This window comes from Crocodylus porosus, unplaced genomic scaffold (genome assembly GCF_001723895.1).
Source record: "Crocodylus porosus isolate Cpor-Errol unplaced genomic scaffold, CroPor_comp1, whole genome shotgun sequence".
NCBI classification, from domain to species: Eukaryota; Metazoa; Chordata; order Crocodylia; family Crocodylidae; genus Crocodylus; species Crocodylus porosus.
The window spans coordinates 19527039-19549984 of record NW_017728921.1 but is presented as its reverse complement, the minus strand read 5'-3'; the positions used below and the strand labels follow the sequence as shown (position 1 = coordinate 19549984).

The 22946-nt window shown below is 44.6% G+C and overlaps 1 protein-coding gene across 2 annotated transcripts in view; it reads left to right on the top strand.

Moving 5' to 3' along the window:
• CCDC60 (coiled-coil domain containing 60) overlaps positions 1-22946 on the top strand; it is a 148362-nt gene that overhangs the window by 39085 nt on the left and 86331 nt on the right. For both annotated transcript variants that reach the window (XM_019539247.1, XM_019539246.1), the window contains exon 2: positions 22646-22717. In XM_019539247.1, coding sequence (XP_019394792.1) covers positions 22646-22717 — 72 coding nt within the window. The remainder of the gene's footprint in view (positions 1-22645; positions 22718-22946) is intronic.

Below are 22946 nucleotides of genomic sequence, written 5' to 3'. Positions count from 1 at the left end.
AAAAAAAAAAAAAAAAGTCTCTATGAAGGATTGAGCCTCCAGTTTTCCTGCCCTGCCTTTTTTCCTGGTGGTTTTTCTCTTACCCCTGGGTGGGTCTAACTTTGTCCTTGTGCTACAAATTTGCAGTGTGGGGAATGTTTTTTTTTGTTCCCGCTCATGCCTGTTACATGAAAAGGGCTTTGAGATGCTGCAAGATGCACGTTCGCACTCATGTGGATGCGCCTTAGAGGGCCAAATTTGGATTATAGTTATAGGTTTGTGGAATAACACTAATCAAAAAGATAGATTTACCAGTCCTCATTTAGTGCACTCTGTTCTTTTGTTCCTCTCTGCCTGTTTTCCTTAGAGGAGAGAGAGCCTAAGAGTAATTAGTAAATCAAAATGTTGTTGTTCTTGAATTGGTTAGGAGATGCAGAGTTCAACCCTTAAAAACAATGTTTTAAAATATGCATTTGATCTACTGACAGAAAGAGAAATATTGTTAATAAGCTTCTCTCCAACTAACCTGAAATTATCCATTTAGTTGTCACTGGAAAATCTTTTTTCCTACTGTATTAGCTATATTGTTGGCCTATTGAAAGCTCAAGGGCTGCAGAAGTCCAAAGTGACTCTGGTTTCTAAAATTAGTAGTTGATAGCCATTTGGCATGATCAAAAACTCATTAAGATTTTACTTAAAAGGTATTTTATTTACATAAAGAACCTTAGTAAAGCCACAGTGGCTCAAGCACAGCAGCTTATTGTATGAAAAAAACAATGTAGCTCAACTTAATGTCAATCTTCACCACAGGCTTTATGACTGCCTATACACATGCTCAGAGTTGAGGGGTGTGGGTTTAATTAGAGCAGCTCCCAGGCAGCCTTTCTAATTAAATGCAGCAGCATCACATGTATAAGCCCCCTTATTCGACAAGGTTTAGCAAAAGTTCCCCACAACCATTTTTTAAATGCATGGGAACTTAATACACATGTCACTGCAGGAATGCTGCAGCATTCATTAGAACACCAATGAGTACATGTATAGGCAGTCTGTATTTCTTTTCCAAACCCAAGTCCTCTCTTTGGCCTTCCCAATGTCTTCAGGTTGCTGTCATGTGATGGGCTAAGTACAGACATTCAAAAAGCCCAAGGAGAAATCAGTCTAACTCATGCAGTTTTCTGTAACTGGCCTAGGTTAGATCAGTAGCGAACACTACACATGTTTGTCCTTTTGAGGGGAGAGGGGGAGGCACAGCATGCAGGCTGCCTTCACTGGCTGAGGCCAGCAGGTTCAGGGTGCTCCTGCACACCTCCCAGCATGCCCCATGGGCCCCAGGCTACTGGAGACTGAGTGCCCAGGCCACCCCTGGTTGGTTGCCAGGCATGGGCAAGTATACCCCCAACCCCCTGCCATGTCACTGAAGACCCTCCCCTGCGTCCAGCCCTAGGCTTCCAGAAGAGCCCCAGAGTAAGTACCCTCCATTGTGAATTGCATGTGCCTCTGTGTCCCAGGCTGCCTGCACCCTGCCATGGTGTCAAACCACCCATGCCCAAGTGCAGAGACCTGGGGGTTGTGGCGTGTCCTGCTTGTTGCCCTGCACAACTCTTGCTGGAGGCTGTGGGACATCACACAGACCCAGCTAGACATAACTCAGCAGCTGATCACCATGGCATGCGTGTGCTTTGAAGGCAGCAGCTGGACATCCTGTGCAGGGCCACCAACGGCACCCTGCACTTGCCAAGCATCCTGGACTCAGCCACTGACTTTCACACAGCCATTGAGGGCAAGGCTACCCAGGACTCCATGGATGCTGGGGTGCTTTGGCACCACCTCCAGACCAAGTGGTGCTGACGGCATGGACCCAGAACCACCAACTGGTGGGAGTGGATTGTCCTGAGCACTTGGAATGACTAACAGTAGGTCCAGACTTTATGCATGTGCTGGACCACCTTCATGGGCATTGTCCCCCAGCCGGTTCCCCACATTGCATGCTAGGACATCAACATGCGGCCGTCCCTCACTCTGGAAAAGTGAGTGGCCGTTGCCATTATGAAGCTGGCTACCCCCAGCAGTTATTACTACATCACTAACCAGCAAGACCATGGCCAGAGAGACCCTCTGGGAGGTGTGCCTGGTCATCCAGGACATCCTGGCCAACTGCACCATCTGCTTCACCAGCCCATAGGAGGTAGTCACCAGCTTCTGCCACATGGGCTTGCCCAACCGGATGGGGGCTATGGATGGCACCCACATCCCCATCTTCTGCCTGGTCCAGGCCACCCAGGCATTCACCAACCACAAATAGCCCTGGGAGGCCAGGGTGAGGGGAAAAGGAGTGCAGGAGAGCTGGTTGTATTTTAAACAAATCTTACTGAGAGCACAGGAACAAACCATCCTGATGTGCAGGAAGAATAGCAAATGTGGCAAGCGATGCGCCTAGCTTAGCAGAGAACACTTCAGTGACCTTAAACACAAAAAGGAAGCTTACATGAAGTGGAAACTTAGAAAAACAACTTGGGAGGAGTATAAGAATATTGATCGGGCATGCAGGGAAGAAGTCAGGAAGGCCAAAGCACAGTTGGAGTTGCAGCTAGCAGGGGATGTGAAAGGCAACAAGAAGGGTTTCTACAAGTACGTTAGCAACAAGATGAAGGCTAGGAAAAGTGTGGGTCCCTTACTGAATGTGGGAGGCAACCTAGTGACTGGATGAGCATAAGGCTGAAGTACTCAATGCCTTTTTTACCTTGGTCTTCACAGGCAAGGTCAGCTCCCACACTACTGCACCAGGCAGCACAGTTTGAATAGAAGGTGAGCAGCCCTCAGTGGTGAAAGAACAGGTTAAGAGCTATTTAGAAAAGCTGGATGTGTATAGTCCATGGGGGAGATGTAATGCATCTAAGAGTGCTGAGGGAATTGGCTGATGTGATTGCAGAGCCACTGGCCATTATCTTTTGAAACTCATGGTGATTAGGAGAGGTCCCGAATGATGGAAAAGGGCAAATATCTTTAAGAAAGGGAAGGAGGAAGATCTGGGGAACTACAGACCAGTCAGCTTCACCTCAGTCCCCAGAAAAATCATGGAGCAGATCCTCAAAGAATCTATTTCTAAGCACTTGGAGGAGAAGAAGGTGATTAGGAACAGTCAGCATGGATTCACCAAAAACAAGTCATGCCTGACCAACCTGATTGCCTTCTATGATAAGATGACTGGCTCTGTGGATGCAGGGAAAGCAGCAGACATAATATACCTTGACTTTAGCAAGGCTTTTGATACCATCTCCCACAGCATTCTTGCAGGACAGATGAGGAAGTATGGGTTGGATGAATGGACTGTAAGGTGAATAGAAAGCTGGCCGGATTGTTGGGCTCAACAGGTTTGGATTATTGGGTTCATCAATGGCTCAATATCTAATTGGCAGTCAGTATCAAGTGGAGTGCCACAGGTGTTGGTCCTGGGGCTGTTTTTGTTCAATGTCCTGGTTACTAATCTGGAAGATGGATGGATTGTACCTTCAGCAAGTTTTTGAATGAGACAAAGCTGGGGGGTGTAGTAGATATGCTGGAGAGTAGGGCTAGGATTCAGAGGGACCTTGACAAACTGGAGGATTAGGCCAAAAGAAATCTCATGAGGTTCAACAGGGACAAGTCCTGCACATAGGATGGAAGAACCCCAAGCACCAGTACAGGCTGGGGGCTGACTGGCTAAGCAGTAGCTCTGCAAAAAAGGACCTGTGGGTTGCAGTGGACAGTAAGATGGATATGAATCAGCAGTGTGCCCTTGTTGCCAAGTAGGCATACAGCATACTGGGCTGCATTAGTAGGAGCATTGCCAGTAGATCAGTGGAAGTGATTATTCCCTTCTACTCTGCACTGGTGAGGGCACATCTGGAATACTGTGTCCAATTTTGGCCCCCCCACTATAGAAAGGATGTGGACAAGTTGGAGGGAATCCAGTGGAGGCTAATGAAAATGGTTTGGAGGCTGGGGCACATGACTTATGAGGAGAGGCTGATGGAACTGGGTTTGTTTAGTCTGCAGAAGAGAAGACTAAGAGGAGATCTGATAGCAGCCTTTAACTACCTGAAGGGTGGTTCCAAGGAGGATAGAGCAAGACTGTTCTCAGAGGCAGCAGATGACAGAACAAGGAACAATGGTCTCATGTTGCAGCAAGGGAAGTTTAGGTTGGAGATCAGGAAAAATGTTCTCACTGGGATGGTGGTGAAACGCTAAAACAGATTACCTAGAGAGATGGTGGGATCTCCATCCTTGGAGGTTTTTAGGGCCAAGCTTGACAAAGCCCTGGCTAGAATGATCTAGTTGGGGATGGTCCTGCTTTGAGCTGGGGGGTGGACTGGATGACCTCCTGAGGTCCCTTCCAACCCTAATTTTTTTCTATGATTCTATAACACTTGGAAGCCTTTCCAGGTGCACAATTTGGGAGTTACCCTGGCAGCGGGATCAGACCAGCTGGAATAATGGTTCCCATGTGGGATTCCTGCCATCCAATCAGTGCCTTTCTTGAACTGAGAGGGAGGGAAAAGGGTTGTTTAGCAAGGGGGACTTTTTCTCATTCCTACTATACTGCAACATCAGTGGTTCTCATAGATAGCTGCATGTTATTTCTTGCCCTTGACCTTGTTGTCTTCTTTGCCATCCAGGCCCATGACACTGCCAACTGGGGTGGTGTGCTGAGCACTTACATTTGTGCCTGGTTTTTACACAGTTATTGCAGAGTTAAACAATCCCTTTTAGTGCCTTTCCAGGAGTGCAGGGGGTAGGGATGCTTTTTCAGCACCACTGCAGTAGTCTGGCCAGCTGGGATGAGGCTCCACTTCTCCCAGGAGCTGAGCATTGCCCTGACAGAGAGGGCAGGGATGTGTGACTAAGGCAGATTTATGTTTGCATGGAATGGGAGGTGGGCTGCTAATGACCCAAAGCCAAGTGGAAGGGGGCCTGGCACCTCAGCTGCAGTCCAGGATGCAAGAAGCAGGAAAAGGGAGAGGGGGAGTGGTCTGCCTAGTGCTGAAAAATAGAAACCTCTGGAGCACTTAGTGGCCTAGGACACTATGCTGTGAGCAGTCAGGATGGGGCAATTGACCGCCCCCCCCCCAGCCCTCCAGCCCTGCACTGCCCCTCCAACCCCTTCTGGACTTCTCAACCCCAACAGCCTATGGGAGGGCCACAGAATGGCCTGTAGCAGCTGCGTGTCCCCTGCTCCTCCTTCCTTTCACCCCCGCTTCCTCCCAGAGGCTCTGCATTATCCCCAGGGCCTGGGTCCCCATCATGGCTGTGAGGAGATGGGGTGAACAGTACCTTCCTGGGCTGCACGACTTCTCAACAGAAGTGAGGGAAGGGCTGACCATGGGTTCTGCAGGTCACAGTTCAGCAGTAGCCACTGATGTGCTGGTAGCAGGGAGCCTGGAGGGCACTTTTGGTGTCTGAAAGTGGAGCAGCAAGGTGTCAGAGAAGTGGGTCTAGAACACCCATGGCAGCAGGGTGGGGAATGGTGTCCTGGGACTCACATGCTTAGCCGTGGTCAATGGGATCAGAGACTGGGGGAGGCAGGAATCCTGTGAGGTGGAGTGCATGGGCTTAGGGTCCATGTCTGGGTCATGATGTGCATGGCATTGGAGCTCTCCCTGCCCCCCATCCCATCCCATCCTCCTCCACTAGCAAACCCTAGTCACTACAACTGGGACTACAGGGAGATGTGCTTGAAGACATCCCTGTTTTGGTGCCCTTTCTGGAGCTGGTGCTGGGTCTCTTCCTCTCCCCAATTGGCAATGAGATCCTTTATCTCCCTGTAGTCCCTGTTGTAGTGACTAGGGTTGGTTAGTGGAGGAGGAAGGGATGGGTTCATCCATGGTCTGGGCCCTGGCAGTGCCCATGGGGTCTCAGTGTACATGGGTGGTTAAGGGCCTTGTGGCGAGGGTGCCGATGGAAGGAGTGGTGGATGCATGTAGGAGTGTGTCCTGGCATGTGGCTCTCCCTCTCACTGCAACTGGGTGTGGCCCCTGCTCCCGAGTGACTGGGGGCACCCACACAAACTCAAACTTTCCAGGGGATTCCAGTAAATACACCATGATTCTGACAATGCCCTATGCCCTGGCCTGGAAATTTCCAATGTCCTGTACCTGCAATATGGAGGCAGCTGGCCATGCCCTACCTGCTTCTGAAGTTTCCAGAGGTATCTGCCCACTTGCCCCAACTTGGATGCTCAGTGGTCTCCCCTCCCCCAACCTTAGTACTCTGGGACCCTGTAGCTGCAGGCCAAAAAAGCCTTGCTGCACCCCAGGTACACATGGCCCGGGTACTTGCTGGCAATGGCTAAGTGATGAAGGTCATAGGGTTGCTTCCAGGCAAGCCCAGTCCCAATGTTCTGCCCCCTGCCACCATGACCCACCAGAGGTGAGCCACCCACACTGGCTCCTGCTCGGGGGTGTAGGAGGGGGCTTACAATGGAGTCCAAGTTCCTGGCTCTGGCCTCAGAGATCTGGTATGTGGGAGCCAAGGTTGCAGGGGTTCTCCTGGGCTCAGGGTCAGGTCTGTGTTACATCGTGAGGAGCTTCATGATGGGGTGGAGGGGCATGGCTCAGGGACTCAGGTGCCCAAGTCCTGGGGCTTGTTCAGGGGAGGACAGATGCCTCCCTTCCCCCTGCTGCCTGTCTGTGGCTGACAGATGGCTGGGGTCAGGAGGCAGGGCTGGGGAGAGGGGCTGTGCTGACTCAGCTTTGGGAGCGCTTGGGGGCAGGGCCTGCTGGGCATACAGCCTGAGCAAGGATGGGCCGAGTCTTAGCATACCTCCCTAATAGGGGAGTAGCAGGAAGGCTGCAAAGGAGGCGGGGATGATGGAGAACAGTGATCTAACTTGAATTTAAAAGGATCTGGTACAGAAGTATGATACACTGGTATAACCTAAGTTGATCCAATTTAAGTCCACATTGAACCAGGTCTATCTTAAACTGGGTTCCACCATTTTTAGACTGGTCTATGTATGTCAAACTTCTGTACAGTTATGGGTTTAGATTGATTTCAGATCACGTAGACCAGTCTAATTGTTAGAACCTGACTCCATGCAGCACCCAACAACTAGGGAGACAACAGTCCAATTTCATAGATTTCATAGACATTAGGGCTGGAAGGGACCTCGGGAGATCATCGAGTCCAGCCGGGATCCAATTACCCATGGATCCTGTTACACCAGCACACATTGCTCGCAATAGCTTTATTCAGAATGGAGACAGCTTCTGGCCAGGCCCCTCACCAATAGAATACAGGGAGCCGCAATGAACAATAGTTTTTTCCCATGTCTATAGACTTTGGTTTATACTCATTAACATTTATTCTACCTCTGTCCCACCTTCTGTTTCACCCATTTCTCCTCCCATCTCAAGCTCTGCCTCTGTTTACTGTTTGCTTCATTAGCATGGAATTGCCTGTGTATTTCATTCATTTACATGACTTCTTGCTATGAGCACATGTCTAAGACCTTGACTCCTTTTCTTTGGTCAATGGGTGGACTTTGACCAAAACCAGGAAGCTTCTGGAGGCTTCTTCACCAATCACCATTCACCTTTTTTGCATATGCTCATCTTGGAGTCTGTTACCAATTATGTGTTGTTTTTCGCATTCCAGTCTGTTTTTCTGTCTTACGTTGTACCATCTTCCACCTTTTTTGGGGCCCTGTATCTTATCTCATTCCTTACTGTAGCTGGTTCACAGCACACAGACTCACACAGATTCACTTGCTGCCACAGGTCATGCCTTTTATTCAGCTGCAAATCCAGTGCTCTCTAAGATCCAGATATTGTTACCCTAACACTAATGTGTAATGTCTGTATCTTATCTTGGACACCTGACCCAGCCACTCTCTAGATTCTTGGAATAGAGCACAGGAACATACTTACTATGCATCTGCTCCAAGACCTGCACGCTATATTTACACACCACAAAATACATTGGGCACTCAGCTAATTTGATAACATCCTCTCTACATGTTTACAAACTAGGCTCCTATTTATTCACCAGAAATTTCTTCCTGAACTGGTGTGGTTCCTCAGCCCTGCAACTAAGTTAAAATTGGCTTTTGAGCTGATTAGGGCCAACAGTGGGGCTTTACTATTTCACAACAAATGAGGTATGCAGAACAAAGGTACTTGTCCCCTGCAACTGGGCCTTAGCAAATTTTTTTTCTATTCATTTAACTGAATTCTCTGGGAGCACTTTCCAGGAAACATTATATCAGCTACAGCAAAATAAAATATATAATTAGCTCTGGCCATGCCTTTTACTAACCTGCTACATTTATATTAACCTAATTTTGTTGACAGTCTTTTCAGGACTTCATGATTCCACCACAGTCCTTTAGGCTGCAAACAGACATTACATTTATTCCAGGATAAACCATTTTGTCCCCAGGCAAAGTGAAGTTATACAGATGTCCATGTCCCTAGTCCTGGGATAAATAAAAAAAAACGTTCTGTGAATAAGAGCTGTAGTAACAGTTTACCCCAAGATATTGCAAAGTACATCTATACAATTATCCTGGGCTTGTGGGACTGCATCAAAGGCAGAAAAGCAATGCTTCATTCAGCCACTCACTAAACCCTAATTAGAAGGGTGATGTCATGCCAATCTCAGGATATTTTTGTCCACAAAAACAAGCACGATTTATCCACAAACAAATGCAACATGACTTACTAAGTTAAAGCCTCTAAAATACATTGTAGCATAGTCCACATTAGTTTTATTTCATGCTATCACCATTTGGTGGGAAAAATCCAGGATGATGACTCAGTAATGTAAGAAAAATGAAACAAAACATTTCAGAAATCAATAGACTGAGAGAGAATCTCTTTCATTAATAGGTCTTAGCGTGGAATATAATGTACCATTGACTACATACAAACTCTGGCTTCAGAAAAACTAACCAGGTTCCTCATAGGACCAAATCCCAATGTCCAGCATAAGAAATCTTGTTCAAAATGTTTGCTTAAAACTAGAAAACATAGCCAATATACAAATCTTTTGAAGGAATAATTACTCAAATTTTGTTCTTTAAGGCTACTGATTTTCATTAAAAATTGAGCTCTACATAATAGAGAAGATGAGTGACAATCATGTTTTGATATGTCTAACAAGTTGTCCACCCTAATTTATGCAAAATTAAAATTGTGACAAGAAAAATATCTAAAAAAACGCTGTGGATTATGGAGGCCAGGGCAAGATTACTTTATTAGTTGTTCGGTTAGCCCTTACATTTCCTTATTGCAATTTGCAAGGACTGAGAGTGCAATCAGAATCAGATATGACACTTATGAATAGTCCATCACTGACAGTCTTATTTTAATTCTGCAAATGGAAGACCCCCAAGATGGATCTCTCTAAATAGCGCAATCTATTGTTAATAAACCTTTTTTCTTATGCAGTAAACTTTTCTCAGTTTTGCTGCACAAGTGGTTTACAAATGTCCATATTCTTTGGGTACATACAGTTGTTTGAAGAGCTTAGGAAGAGGTTAGATTGCATTAAAAATATACTTTAGTTCACCTGGGTATGGACCTTACACTTGGAGCCCTAGGTAGATGGATCTAAATGCAAACTGTACAGAAGTTCAGGACAGTTAATCAATCTAAAAATGGCCAACCTGATCTAAGTTAAGTGTATCTCTGAGTTAGCCTAAGTTAGTTTGGGTCCTGTGAGACCAATATAAGTGAACTTCTATACAGGTCCCAGTGCAGGGCCAGCCCAGGGAGCTGCTGGTCCCAGCCCAGGGCTGTGCTTTCCTAACCCACCCCCAGACTATTTTTAGGGCCCCAGACCCTCCCCCAGATGGAGAACCCTGCTCCCCTCATAGCCCCACAGACCAGCCAGCTTCCCCGAGCCTGCCAAACTCCCATCCTACAAGCTGCTGCCAGTGTCAGGAGCCAAGGAAGAATGTCAGGGTGGGGGGAAGGGAGCAGGGTAGGTTTTCAGGGTGGGAGGTGGTGTTCATCTCGGGGTGGGGTGGTGTCATGGGGCTAAACGTAACCCCTGGTCCCAAGAGGTGGGGGAGAGCGCTTCCTCCCCTCCCCCCTCTCCCCCCTGCGGAACCTACTACTTGATCCTGTTAAACCCTGCTGGACCCCACCAACCTCCCACAGACTCCAACTTGTCCACCTGATCACCCCTTGCAGCCAGCTTGTCCCCCCCAACCCCCCACTCATCCCCCCCATCCCCACTTACTCTAGATCAAGTGGCCATTTTAACTCAATCCAACCTCCCCCTAGCCTCCTCAAATGTTTGTGCATACCCTTTAATAGATCAAGAAGCAAAGCCAAGCTTAAGGATAGATACAAAGATTCTGCTCAAGTTACCTTCTGGTACCTTATACATGTGCTAATCTGATGCTAATTAGCATATGTTGGAGCTCACTTAATTAATCAAGTCTGCTGGAAAGTGTTAATTAATGCACTTCAGCAGCCTCTGCATCACATCTATTCAGCATCCCCACACTTCAAAAAGGTGGTGGGGGCCCTTTAACTAAAGCTTGTCCAAGGAGCTTCAGTTCAAGCTCCCTCACCACCTACTTTGAAGTGTGGGATGCCAAATTTATGTAAAGCTTCAGGTGCTTTAATTGGAGAAGCTCTTGGAGCCACTAAAGCACATCTGCCCCTCCACCCTGGAACACATGTATAGATGCCCTCTGAATCAAAAAAATACTAATAAAATTCATCCCAGAATAGCTTGCTTCTAGAAGGAAGAAGTTAGTATTTCCAAAGAATGGTGGAAAATATGGTAAAAGGACATACATTCTCAACTGAGAACAGTATGAAGAGGTTTCAGGTGCTGGGGATAGAAGCAATTGCATCTTTTCATTTGACCCACACAAGCTGCCTGATGCCTGCTGCAGGAATATGAATGTAACCTACTTTGCGTCACATCTAGGGCCAGATTTTGCATGAATATAGATGCTTGTCTCACACTGAAGTTCCTGAGCTTCACTAGAAGCTATCCACAAACAACATAGTTCACCTAACTGAATAACAGCAAGTAGCCTTCAGATCACTCAACTCTTTTCAGGGACAACTTGGTCCCTGCCCATCCTTATTTCAGTGCTACTTACATCTCTGTAAGGTGCCCAACAAATGATTGTTCATATTAAATATCCCCACAACTTGAATCAGATTGCCTTAGGATCTGTTCACGTGAGCACCCTCAGGGAAGTTAAAGTGAATCAAGAAGGGTGTGGAGTTGGGTATAAAACATTAAAATGCACTAGTGTCCCCAAAGGCTATTTTGGTCCTAAATAGTAGTATCTATGGGGGGGTGGGGTTCTAATATATTTTATCCTATACACATTGACTTCACACCGTTTAAGTTCATTTATACTTTCCCTGGGAGTCCCCATTGAGACAGCCCCTTTATATTAGTACCGGCTCTACTGGTGAACTGCAAAAATAAAAGAAATAAAAGAAATAAAAGAATATAATACTAAAAAAAAGAATTGCCTGCATCTCATCAGATATTACAAAATCAGTACTAAGTAGCGATAAAGCTGTCTCATATAATCAGAAATCATACATCCTGCAATTTGAGTCAAATAAATTTTCATTGAATTATTTTCAAACATTCTCAGGTGGATGTAATAGATTGTAATCAGTCTTCTGGTGTCCAGAGATACCAGTGAAAGTGGCCTATACAAAAACTGTTGAAACCACCGTAAAGGTTATGCTTTTTTCAGCTTGTGTTACGTAAAGGGGCTTTTATAAAGCTATGAAAGTAATTACTTCACAGAGCTCCAGTTATAAGCTTTAGTGACTGATCCATACTAAGCTGTGTTTACAAAGCAAAGCAAGATTTGCTTATGTATCCATAATTCCTTCCAAGAACAGTGTCTGAGTTTCACCCTAATTAGCTATTGAATCTACCCATATTTCCACTCCTTCCCTACATCCTTATGCCTACTTAAAAAGACTTTCTTGCTTAAGATCAAGGGACCTTTAAGAACTGGCTTATTTGAAATAAAGTCCTTTAGAAAGTACAGCCAGCTCTTTCGTTCTGTGCAACTAGCATATTGGACCAGCTGCTGTGTGAGAAAATTACAGCAAGAAGCTTGTCATGTTGCATTTTTAATGTGTTTTCTTTGTTGTTGTAACTTAAAATGAATTTAGATCTTATGAAAGATATCAGTTTAACGGTCTTACAGACTGAAGCACTCCATTTATCCACAGAACAAACAGCAACAGTAAAAGTTTGCCCCTACTATCTCCCTGAAAATGCATCTCAACATGAAGGCTAGGAAGTGATTGTCTTTTAAGTTGATGGCTTTGATCCAGAATATGTTCACTCACTAAGGTCTAGACCATGGCAACTTACATGGAGTGAAAGTCTTAAAAGTCAATTTGTTCCCTCTAAAGCTACACAGTCTGCAGCATATTCCATTGCTGTTGTCTGGCCTAGATTGCCATTTGAAGCTTTACTCCATTATAGGTGAAAGAGTAACTTCCATTTTTTCCCCAAGATTCTTCTGGGTCATCTGATGGTATTACGCTATAAAGGAATTATTATTTTTAGAATAACTGCATGTTAAATAGAGCTGGCTTAACATACAAACAAATGTTCATGGACCAATTTGGAAAACAATTGTTGCAATTTTAAACTTTTGGGGGGAAAAATGGTCAATTTGGAACATTCAAAAGTTTTCATCCAGCTAACATGACCATTATTTGTTCAGAAAGAAGGCCAAGTGTGTTTTATCTGCCAGCCCCTGTTTTCACCTTGTCTAGTGCATTGTTGATATTTGATTCAATTATCTCTTTGTGAGGGCATGGGCTGGTTGTTAAGAGTACCTCATTCTCTCCTGTTTCCTCCACTGGGTAACCCCGACTTCAAAGCAGGCTACAATTCCCCGACCTGCTACAAACTTCCTAATACCTATGCTTTAAAAAAACAAACAAAAATCCCTTCTCAGCCCTAATTTCATTGTTCATGAATGCACCATCATTATTTTTGCCTCTTTTTACAGCACAGGACCACATCTGGAGTGCTAAGCACTCTTGATACCTACTCAACTCTACAGTGTGGAGCAGACATGCCACTGTAGATCACTACCACAGTGATCGGTGATTACTGACCTTCATACCTGCTGGAGACAAGCCATTGGAGCAAAAAATAAACAGACAACACCAGTTGCTACCTAGAAAAATTACTACAGCAACACCAGATCTAGTGTAATGTATTTAACATGGGTCAAAAGCAAACAGGACTATATCAATACAAGTTCTGTGGTTAATAACTTTTTATCAGCCATGATCTAGCTCACTGATAGTGAGTTTTCTGATCTGCTCTGCATCACAGCAACCTGACTCATACTACACAATCAGTGTTGGTTCACATCAGGATTCTCAGATCCAGGGAATATAAAGTTGGAGCTGGAATAGCTTTTTCATTCTCTTGGAGCCTCAAATGCAAGAAGTGGTCACACAAGAATCAAACTTCTTTGGGTGTGTTCTCTTAATTAATGAGTCTACAGACAAGAATAATCAGATCATCCTGCTAATATTTAAATGTCAAGACAGCACACGCTTTCCAGAGGAGCTAATTCAGATGCTGTCTGATCCAGGGATGGAGTGCACAAGATACATTATCTCAGGAGTTTTCAGGACCCATGGGGGAGCTGATGAGATAAAGCAGGCTGAAATCTCAATAGTATGTGTGTGGTAGCTACTGAATGTAAAGAGGACTTTCAGACTTCTCAGAGTCTAGGCAAAATTTCAAAATTACATGAAGAACTGTGGAAATATGAATCTAGACAAGACTGAGACATTGCTGTCAAGGGAGAAGCAGTCCAGAGAACTGCTTATCTTCTTTTAATCTTTTCCATTGTTTGTGGTATCTCCTCTGAAATTAACTCGCCCTGCAGGAGATGTCCCAGTGGCTAGTATGCAAGTCTGTGGCTTGAGAGACCAAGTTTCGGGTTTTTTGTTTTGCCCCAGACTTCCGTGATCCTAGGAAAATCAGTCTTGTGCCCCAATTCTCCATGTAGAAAATGGGGATAATAGCACTTTACTACCTCCTAGCAGTGTAGTGAATATAAATATATTAAAGACTGTGAACTGCTGAATAACTATGAGGATGGAGTTACAGAGAGAAAGAGCCCTGGGGTCCGTTTGGAATCTCCATTTCTATTGGATGCAGCAAAAAATACTCCTTCATCTGTGATTAACCAGCAAAATGTGTGCCACCCCATCAAGTATGGAGGTCGCTGTGCTGATGTACACTTTGGTAAACTCCAGGCTTGATTATTGCTACTCACATCTGGGAATAGTGCCACAGGAGAGGTGGCATCTTGCCCTGCCTCTCTAATACATTTACAAGGATAGGTGCCATGCCATATTAAACTTACAGTCAGAATATTATTCTCACTTTTCCTTCCCAGCCACAGAATAGGTATGGAAAAAATTTTAAAGATCAATAGGAAAAAAATAAATCACCTTGGCTTGTTTATTTTTCCCCCAAGGCTGACAAAATAGGCAAATAATATATAATTTTTCTTTCATATACAAATACTGCAGCATACACTCAACACTTTTCAGTACAGAGTGGCGGTCAGAAATAGCCATTAGCTTGTTCCATATGTTGACTGTGTATTCGCCTAGTACCTTTCCGCTCGGTGAGAGAAATGAGCTTTGATTCATCCCAGAATGTCTCTTGTTTAGTTTTGTGGTCATCTTCAACTTTGCTGTGCTTTGTCCTCTCTCATGTGGCAGTCGTGGTACTTCTTTATTCTGCAGTTTTTATTGATTTGGTCGAAAGTAATTAAAGAGATAATTCTTTCTCAATTGCATTTCCTTGAATTTCCTGAGGCTAGTAACTCTTCTCCCACCCCTTCTCAAATTAGCTTTGTTCTCACTCTGAAATGAAACAGAATAGCCTGTTCTTTTTCTTTCTGTTGTTGTTTTTCACTTGAATAGAGACTCTGTGCTCTAGAAGATGTTGATCTAATAATTTTATTAGGAATTCCTGCCTTGGTTCATGAACTGTGGTTCTGGGGAGGGGGGAAGGAGGTTGGTATTTCTGTATAGCACTGGGGGGAAAACTGTCAGTTTTGAAAACTATTTGCATATCCTTGAGTGGAGCTCTTCAACTATTTCCTAGACTACCTTATAGTACAGCAAGAGCCAGAAGAATAAGTCTTTGAAGGAAGACCTTTTTTTCTTATCAACAAGGATTACAAAAATTTCTGTTAGAATTATAGCCAATGCGTAGGGCAGGCACATGCCTCTCTCCCCCGAAATTGGCCCTCGCCAGCCGGGGAGTGGGGAGCACCGGCCAGTGCCCCCTCCCAGAAGCACCAACAGCACTGCCAGTTTGCCACCGGCACAACAGCCATAGGCAATCAGCTGCTGGTGCCACCCAGAACCAGGAGGCACCAGTTGCCCATAATTAGAATGCACTAATGGATAACCAAAATGTCTTCATTTAAAACACCAGAAGATGAGGGGGAGCATATTTGTGATGTTTACTTCAACGGTGGAGAGTATGTAAAAATACTAACCAAGCATGGATACATTTTCATTGATTACACACATATTTCCAAATAACGAATAGTAGATATCTGGAGTTGCATAAAGCTAAAACTTCTGGTAGGTGGCCCAATGACAATAAAAATGAAAGAAAAACAAAACACAGGAATATAAAATGCATAAATAGAGGGGGAGGTGTATATGTGCGTGTATGAAGTATACAGTATATAGAAATGTGCATGCATTTCATGTCACTTTATGAAAATATTTAATAGGAAAGTTAACTATGAGGGCCAAAGACAAGCTTGCAGCAATTCCATTGAAGTTAATGGAGTTACATCAAAAATTAATTTGACCCAAATATTCAAAAACCTGTAACAAATTTAGGTCACTAGTCACTGGAGACGGAAATAAAAAAAACTCGATGAGGACTATAATAAGCAGAGGAAAATCAAGTTTATAAACAATAGCAGGTTATTTGAGCTTGTTTAAATACAAAAACACCAAGATTGTGGCTGCTCTCTTTCTACACATGTGGCCTCCCTCACCGTTGCATCAAAATGTTTCATAAAAAGTAACAAATTTATTTGTAAAAACTCCTGTGCAGATGAAGTGTAAACAGAGAAGTATTATTTCCATTTTACAGTTGGAGAGTAGAGGCACAGAAATATTAAGCAATGGAAGAACTCCCATTAAATCTGTGGGATTTGGATTAGATCCTAAATGATTTGCTTAGGATCACAGAGGAAGTCTGTGTCTAAGCTAGAAACTGAGCCCGCATATCCTGAATTTTATTTGTATGCCCCACCCACAAGACCAATCTTTCTCTTGCTCCATGTTCTTCTTTTGGTTCCTTGGTCCCTTTGCAGCCACAGATGGGGAATCATGGAACAGTAGCTGTTGCAACAGCTGCACAATACTCAAGGGTTCCCCTTGGCAAAGGGAATCCTCAAGTGGCCAATTTACAATGCCATGCATCACCAGAGCAGTGCAAGATAGCTTTAATGAATCACAATATTTGGCCAATATCTGAGAGTTTTTCGTTTGTGTAGAGCTTTTGTTTCTTTAAAGTTGCAGCACTTTATTAATGCTTCTTTAAGCATAGGGTTAATATTACAGTCCTCACATTCTTAATGAAGCCTTTTGACTGGGAATCTTTGTGTTTAATTGCCAATTCTCCTTCAGTCCTCATGTCTGTTTCATATTTCCTTGTTCTAATGAAAGAAAAGGCCAGTACTAAGCACTTGCTGTAAAAAAGTGAAATAAAATAAAAGCTCTTGAGTACCACACTGGGACTCCACTTGAATACTGCCTATAAAACACAACAGTCAGAATTCAGTCCAGAAGATAGCTTTAGGCAACCCAAACCCAACTAACCACCTGAACACCAAGCGTTTCACAAGACCTAATTACAGTTATTTATATGATTAAGAGTTATTTCACCAGGTTGATACTGTATTTGCTTCTGGCTTACCAGCTCAGTCATACGGCTAAGGGGGATGGAGGTAGCATAAATTCAAAAGTTATTCCAAAAAAAGAAAAATAGCTGGGACATGTTAAGAATGAAGTCAGAGCATCTGCCACAGCACCGGGGAGCTCGAGGAACACGTGAAAGGGCTACTCAAAATAATATATCCATTTCCTCAGAAAGGAAGACTGGTGGGATTTAATGATACAGCAGACATGTATAGAATGCCCCAGGACAGACATGGGTGGTACAGCCTTATTTGCAAGGCTTGTAAGCTTTTAGATTTAGGTTTGCAAGAAAATAACTGTAGTCAATCAGGTAGCATCTAGCTCCCCCTACTGTAGCTTTTCTGTAGTTCTTTTATATCCAGAGCTGCTAGGGTATAACACAAATGACAAACCTTAATCATCCTCCTGGAAACAGTTTGGATGATTTCCCATGCAATCTCACTTTGGTTCATGTTTCATATAATAATATATGAAGTTTGATAGTTGTAAACATACCAGTGCTTGAAGCATACCCAGCTGTGTGATGTTGTGTCTTGCTGTTCCTGTAATACTGAAAATCGGAAATGATCACTAAAACTGCCCCTTTCATTTTTAAAAGGATGAAAAATCCCATTGATTCAGAAACGTTAAACACAAACCTCTCATGAATCTTGCATGTAATGTTATAAAAATGATTTGGATCGTTTCAATAAGATTTTGTTGAGTTTAATGGATACAACAGACTAGTATTGTTTTCCTTCATTTTTTCTAATATCTAGCACTGCAAATTAAAAACAATCGTGTTGATATATGATGGAGTTGCAGCTATATGTGCCCTGTTTTAAGGCCTGATTGTGTTCTAGCCTGATATTGCGTGATAAGGAAGTGGAACATAAGAAAAAACCCCATCTTTATTCTGTTACCATTACACTAAATATCATATTTACTTGATTAGAAGACAAGGTTTTCCCCCCTATTTAACATGGGGGGAAAAGCCCCTTGCCTTAATGTCAAGCATGAGGAGGAGGAGAGGGGCAGCAACTGCTGAGGCTCTGGCCCAAGCCCAGAGTTGGGGCTGAAGCTGGAGCCAGAGCCATAGCTGCCACCTGTCTCCCCCAGCTGCCTCTGCATGCCCTGCCATTCCTCCCAGCCCCCAGTATTTCCTTCTGGCCACACCGCTCCCCCATCTCTCTCCCTCTCTGCCACACTCCTCCTTACCTTTGCTCCAAACCAGCAAGCTCTGCCCCTGCGGCAGGCAGGGGCATGGAGCATGGCTCCAGCCTGGCCCTATAGCAGTGGCATGGAGCTAACACTGCTGTTCCAGCCCAGCCCCATAGCATCGGTGCTAACACCCTGCCACTGCGGCTACAGGGTTGGGCTGAAACAGCAGTGCCAGCTCCATATCACTGCTATGGGGTAGACTGGAGCTACGCTCCATGTCCTGGGCAGGAGCAGGGATAGAGCTTGCCCATGCAGAGCAAAGGTAAGGGCGGGGAGGGGTGTTGAAGGCCAGGTGGGGTGGGGGGGAGATGGAAGAAAGGGGGGCAGGGACCTGAGGCTGCAAGTGACAGAAGCAGCATGGAGAGGGGAGGAGCAGGGAACAGGAGAAAGGGGACTAGGGGCAACCTGAGGCTGTGGGGGGGCAGGCACAATGGGGGCTAAGTGCGGTTGGCTGGGAGACAGGCAGCAGGGGGCAAGCTCAAGCTGCCTGCCTCTCACTGCCTACCCCCTACCACCTGCCTCCCATTACTGCCCCCCATACCTGCCCTACCACATGCTCCCTTACTGCTTCCCCCAGTGTCTGTGCCTTACCACCTGCCCCATTACTACCTCCCTCATCACATCTTTCCCTACCATCTACAGCAGTTGGGAGAGGGGGAGGGACAAATTTAAGATGACCCACAAATAATTAGATACCATACATGGAAAATTACAGTAATTTATTGGGGGGTTATCTTATATTCAGGGTCATCAGGTATGTGAGTTAATACAGTAGTTGTGTTGTGCTGCTCATCATGAGTATTTGAGAGAGAGAGCAAAAGTGAGAACATGGCTTGTAGCATCACTGCAACTTGTCCTGGGAAAGATCTAGTGGTAGGAGCCAGGCAAGAATGGTCTCAGATACTCTAGTGATAAAAATAGTATAAAAAACCTTAATAGAATGGAACTAAGATCCTGAGAAGGGAAGAAAATCACAGTAAAAGAGTAAGACAAATAGAAGAGATATCAGAAGGTGAGGGAAAGAAAACTGGAGGATGAACATTAAAATAACTCGAATATTTTTTGAGTGGACACTTCTCACCTTATTCTTGAAACATCATGTGTACACAAATTGGATTCTTCTTCTTAATATGCAACTCTGCTGCATTCCTGACTTCAGTCTCTTTTCTCTTGAAGAACAAGCATAAACCTTGTGGCAGAATGCCATCTCAATATGGCCAGGCAGCCCCGTCCCCGTGTGCTTCAGGTAACCCTGGAGTATAACCTGAGCTGGATACATTCCTGAGGGAGGGAGAAACCTGTTCCTGTGGATATGAGAAGCTACAGGTATCAGGCTGGGAGGAGAGGTGAATGACCCTGTCCCTCTGCCCGGTAACCAGTGATGCATTTCAAAGGTTGGCTGGCAGCCAAAATCTGATGGCTTTTATTGGATCAGGTAAATGAGGTCAGAAGGTCTATATAAGCCAAGAGCACTGCGGGGGCGGGGGGGGAGGCAGCCCTGATGAAGACACAGAGCAGCTGAACATCTGCAGCTCTCTCTCTCTCTCTCTCTGGAAATATATGGACACACTATGAACTGCCTGCCTCCAGAGGAAAGCTCTATCAGCCTCTAGATGATGCTTGTGAGAACCTACAAACCTGACGAGATACAGGCAGTCCTCGACTTAAAATGCTTTGAGTTACAATGTTTTGCACTTACATTTATAAATTGACACCTTGTTTCAACTTTATGACTTCAGTTTCAACTTACAAAGCTTGATCCAATGCCAGCGAAGCCATGCCAGCGAACAAGTTCGCTGTGTCGCTCATCTCCCTGGAGAATATCTGTCCAAACTTGCTTGGACGCTTTCTTTAAGAAAGCAGACACGACTCTAGAAAAAACTTGCAGCCAAGTCTCCTGAGAAGACTCCAGCCAAGAACCCTTCAAAAAGTCCAGCAAAGTCACCTCAAAGAAGTCCCTCCAAATCAATATGATTGCTATTTGTGATATAAATACATTAATATAAATAGCTATATTACTCACCTGTGATTGACTGAGTACAACATTCCGAGGTATTTTTGGTGAAAACAGGGTATTGGGCCTTGGTTCAGGAATCAATCCCCATTTATAACATTGTTTCTTATGAGAAAATTGGTTCCGAGTTACAACATTTCAACTTAAAATGCGGTTTTCAGGAACCAATTGTGTCGTAAGTCCAAGGACTGCCTGTATATATCTTGCAGTAACTCAGATGTGTGATCAAAGGCTACCCAGCCACACAGTTTGCTGTAAGGTATTTCTCTGATTTTGCTGTACCCTATTCCAAACCTACTCCTTGTAATCAATAAAGCTGTCCACTGTACCTGGCATGGAAGGCTCATTGGGAGAAGATCTAGATTACGCCTTGGGGTCCCCTTGGTCCAGCTGACTAAGGGAGACCACTATTTGTGCTTCAGACTAAGGGAAGCACCCCAAGCTCTTGCAGTGGGTTGAGTACCCGTCCAATCTATAAAGCCTGTAGAGCTTTATTAACCTCAAGAAGCACAGAGCCACTAACAAACTGAGACTCTTGAGTGGGGACTGCGTTACTCCCAGGCTTGTGGATGAGCTCCAGGAAGAGGGTCAGCCAGACATAAGGCACCCCCAGGGAGGCACTTGGAGCTTGGTAGGTGCAGTAAGTTGGGAGGCTTAGCACAGGAGCACCCCCCACTGGGCTGCCACAAACCTTAATCTGAGTTCCCTGGCAATTTCTAGGGTTCCCCCCAGCTAGCTTAATCCTCTACTCACTCAGAGCCACTCTACATTTTATCTTTGTAAATGGGAACTAGTAGGTCCTACCTTGTCTGGTAGAATGACACAACAGAATACTTATTTGTATCTAACATACCCTAAAGCACATATATACAGGATTGTACATGCGGATGTTCAGGCTTACAATTATAATTTTACCAGCCTAGATGCATTAGAAACTGAAAAAAATTAGGTTGAATTTGGATAGGCAATGCTTTGTCCTACAGGTTTTGATTCCAAAATCAAAATCCAGCAAGGACTGGATCAAAATTAATTTCCAAAATCATGACAGTTTTGAAAACCCATTTTATAGACGTGAGTAGAATTGCATAGATTATTTAGTATTCATATATCTAGTTTTTAAAAATAAATGCATTTAGAAAGTGATCACCTCATCGGCAACCAGGAGAAACTTCCCGAAGCAAATAATATGTTATTGTTTATTTAATTACATTCATTTATTAATACATTTGTTAAATTAATGATTGGACACTACTCTTCAGACTGTGGGGGATGGGAGCAAGGTGGGCTGGCAGGGGACACTGGTGGAGCAAGGCAGGCAACAGACACACAAAGGTTAAGGAGAACTCACCCACTGCTACTGCTGCTACCATTGTCCCCCACTGACCTGGGGGTGGGGGGAGCCCCAGATCTGCTCCTAACTCACTGCAGCCAGAGGCTGTGGGGACCAGCCACTCAGGATGCCAGGGTCACCTGGGGACAATGGCAGTGGTACGCAGATTCCCCTTTTTGGCACCCGTTCCCTATCTGCCACTCCCCCACAGGTGTCCCGGGCTGCTTGGAAGTATGTGCTAGTAGGACAAGCCCCCTCACAGCCACTGCTGTCCCTGCCCAAGTCAGCTCCTTGTGCAACTGCTCCCCATGGCCCCCCAGCTGGAGTGGGACAGGAGTGGCTCCAGGGTTTCCCTCATGCCTGCAAAAGCTGGAGACAGAGGTGGCAGCAGGTAGGTTCCCCCTTCCAGCACTTGTTCCTGTCTAGCAGGGGACATGGAGGGGTGGGGGCGGCAGGGAGCAGGTGCAGGAAACGGAAACATGTCCTCCATTGCTGCTATCCTCTGCTGAGCCTGACACCCCACGCAGCTGCAGCTGGAGTGGGGCAGGAGCAGCTCTGGGACTCCCCTGTACCCGGCTCTGCCAGAAACTGGCAGCAGCATCTGGTAGAACTTAGAAATAAACTGGTGTTTGGAGACAGGAACATCTGCCTATATTCCACTTCAGGGTTGGCATGAGTCTACATTAGTTGTGTGCAAAAAACACATACCCAAGAATAATGATCTGTCACAATGTATATCTTCAGAAAAGAACAGTTACAAGTAAGTACATTCCTGGTCCAAGTTTTAGAAATTGGATTTTTCTTTTGGGTTAGATGCAGTTGGACCAGCTAACAATTTTCCATGAGAAAGTTTATTCTTTAAACACTTTAAGCACTCAAGCATAGTAATTTAAATGTGCTTGCATTCTGAATGGTGTTTGTAGATGACATAAATAATATGTTTATGTATGCCGAAATTATTCAACTGGATTGTCTTTCTCCATATGAAAATTAGCTATCATTTATGCTTATTATGAATATGTATAAATTTAGCACAAGAAAACTGACTTGCACAAGTGTATTGTAACTGTTGTCCTTTACTACCCTGATTTTTACAACCTGCAGCATAATATGATTACATGCTTTTGACTCACTTTCTAGGAACCAACAAAAGAAGATGTCTATGTTCCTCAGGAAGAGATGACTACTACAAAGGATTCCCCCAAGCCAAAGGTGAGTTTAAATTACTCGCTAAAACAATTAATCTAACAAGACACTTAAGCAAATGGTTAGCTTTAGACGGAAGGACTTCTCTCACTTGTTTAGATACTTGCATATATGAATCATGGCTTGACTCTCTACTGTACAGAATGATATTATGTTGATGCTTTCGATTTTGAGACCAATTTGAAAGTGTGTTAAGAAACCATTTTTTGCTGCCTGATAAACATTCCAAACCCCA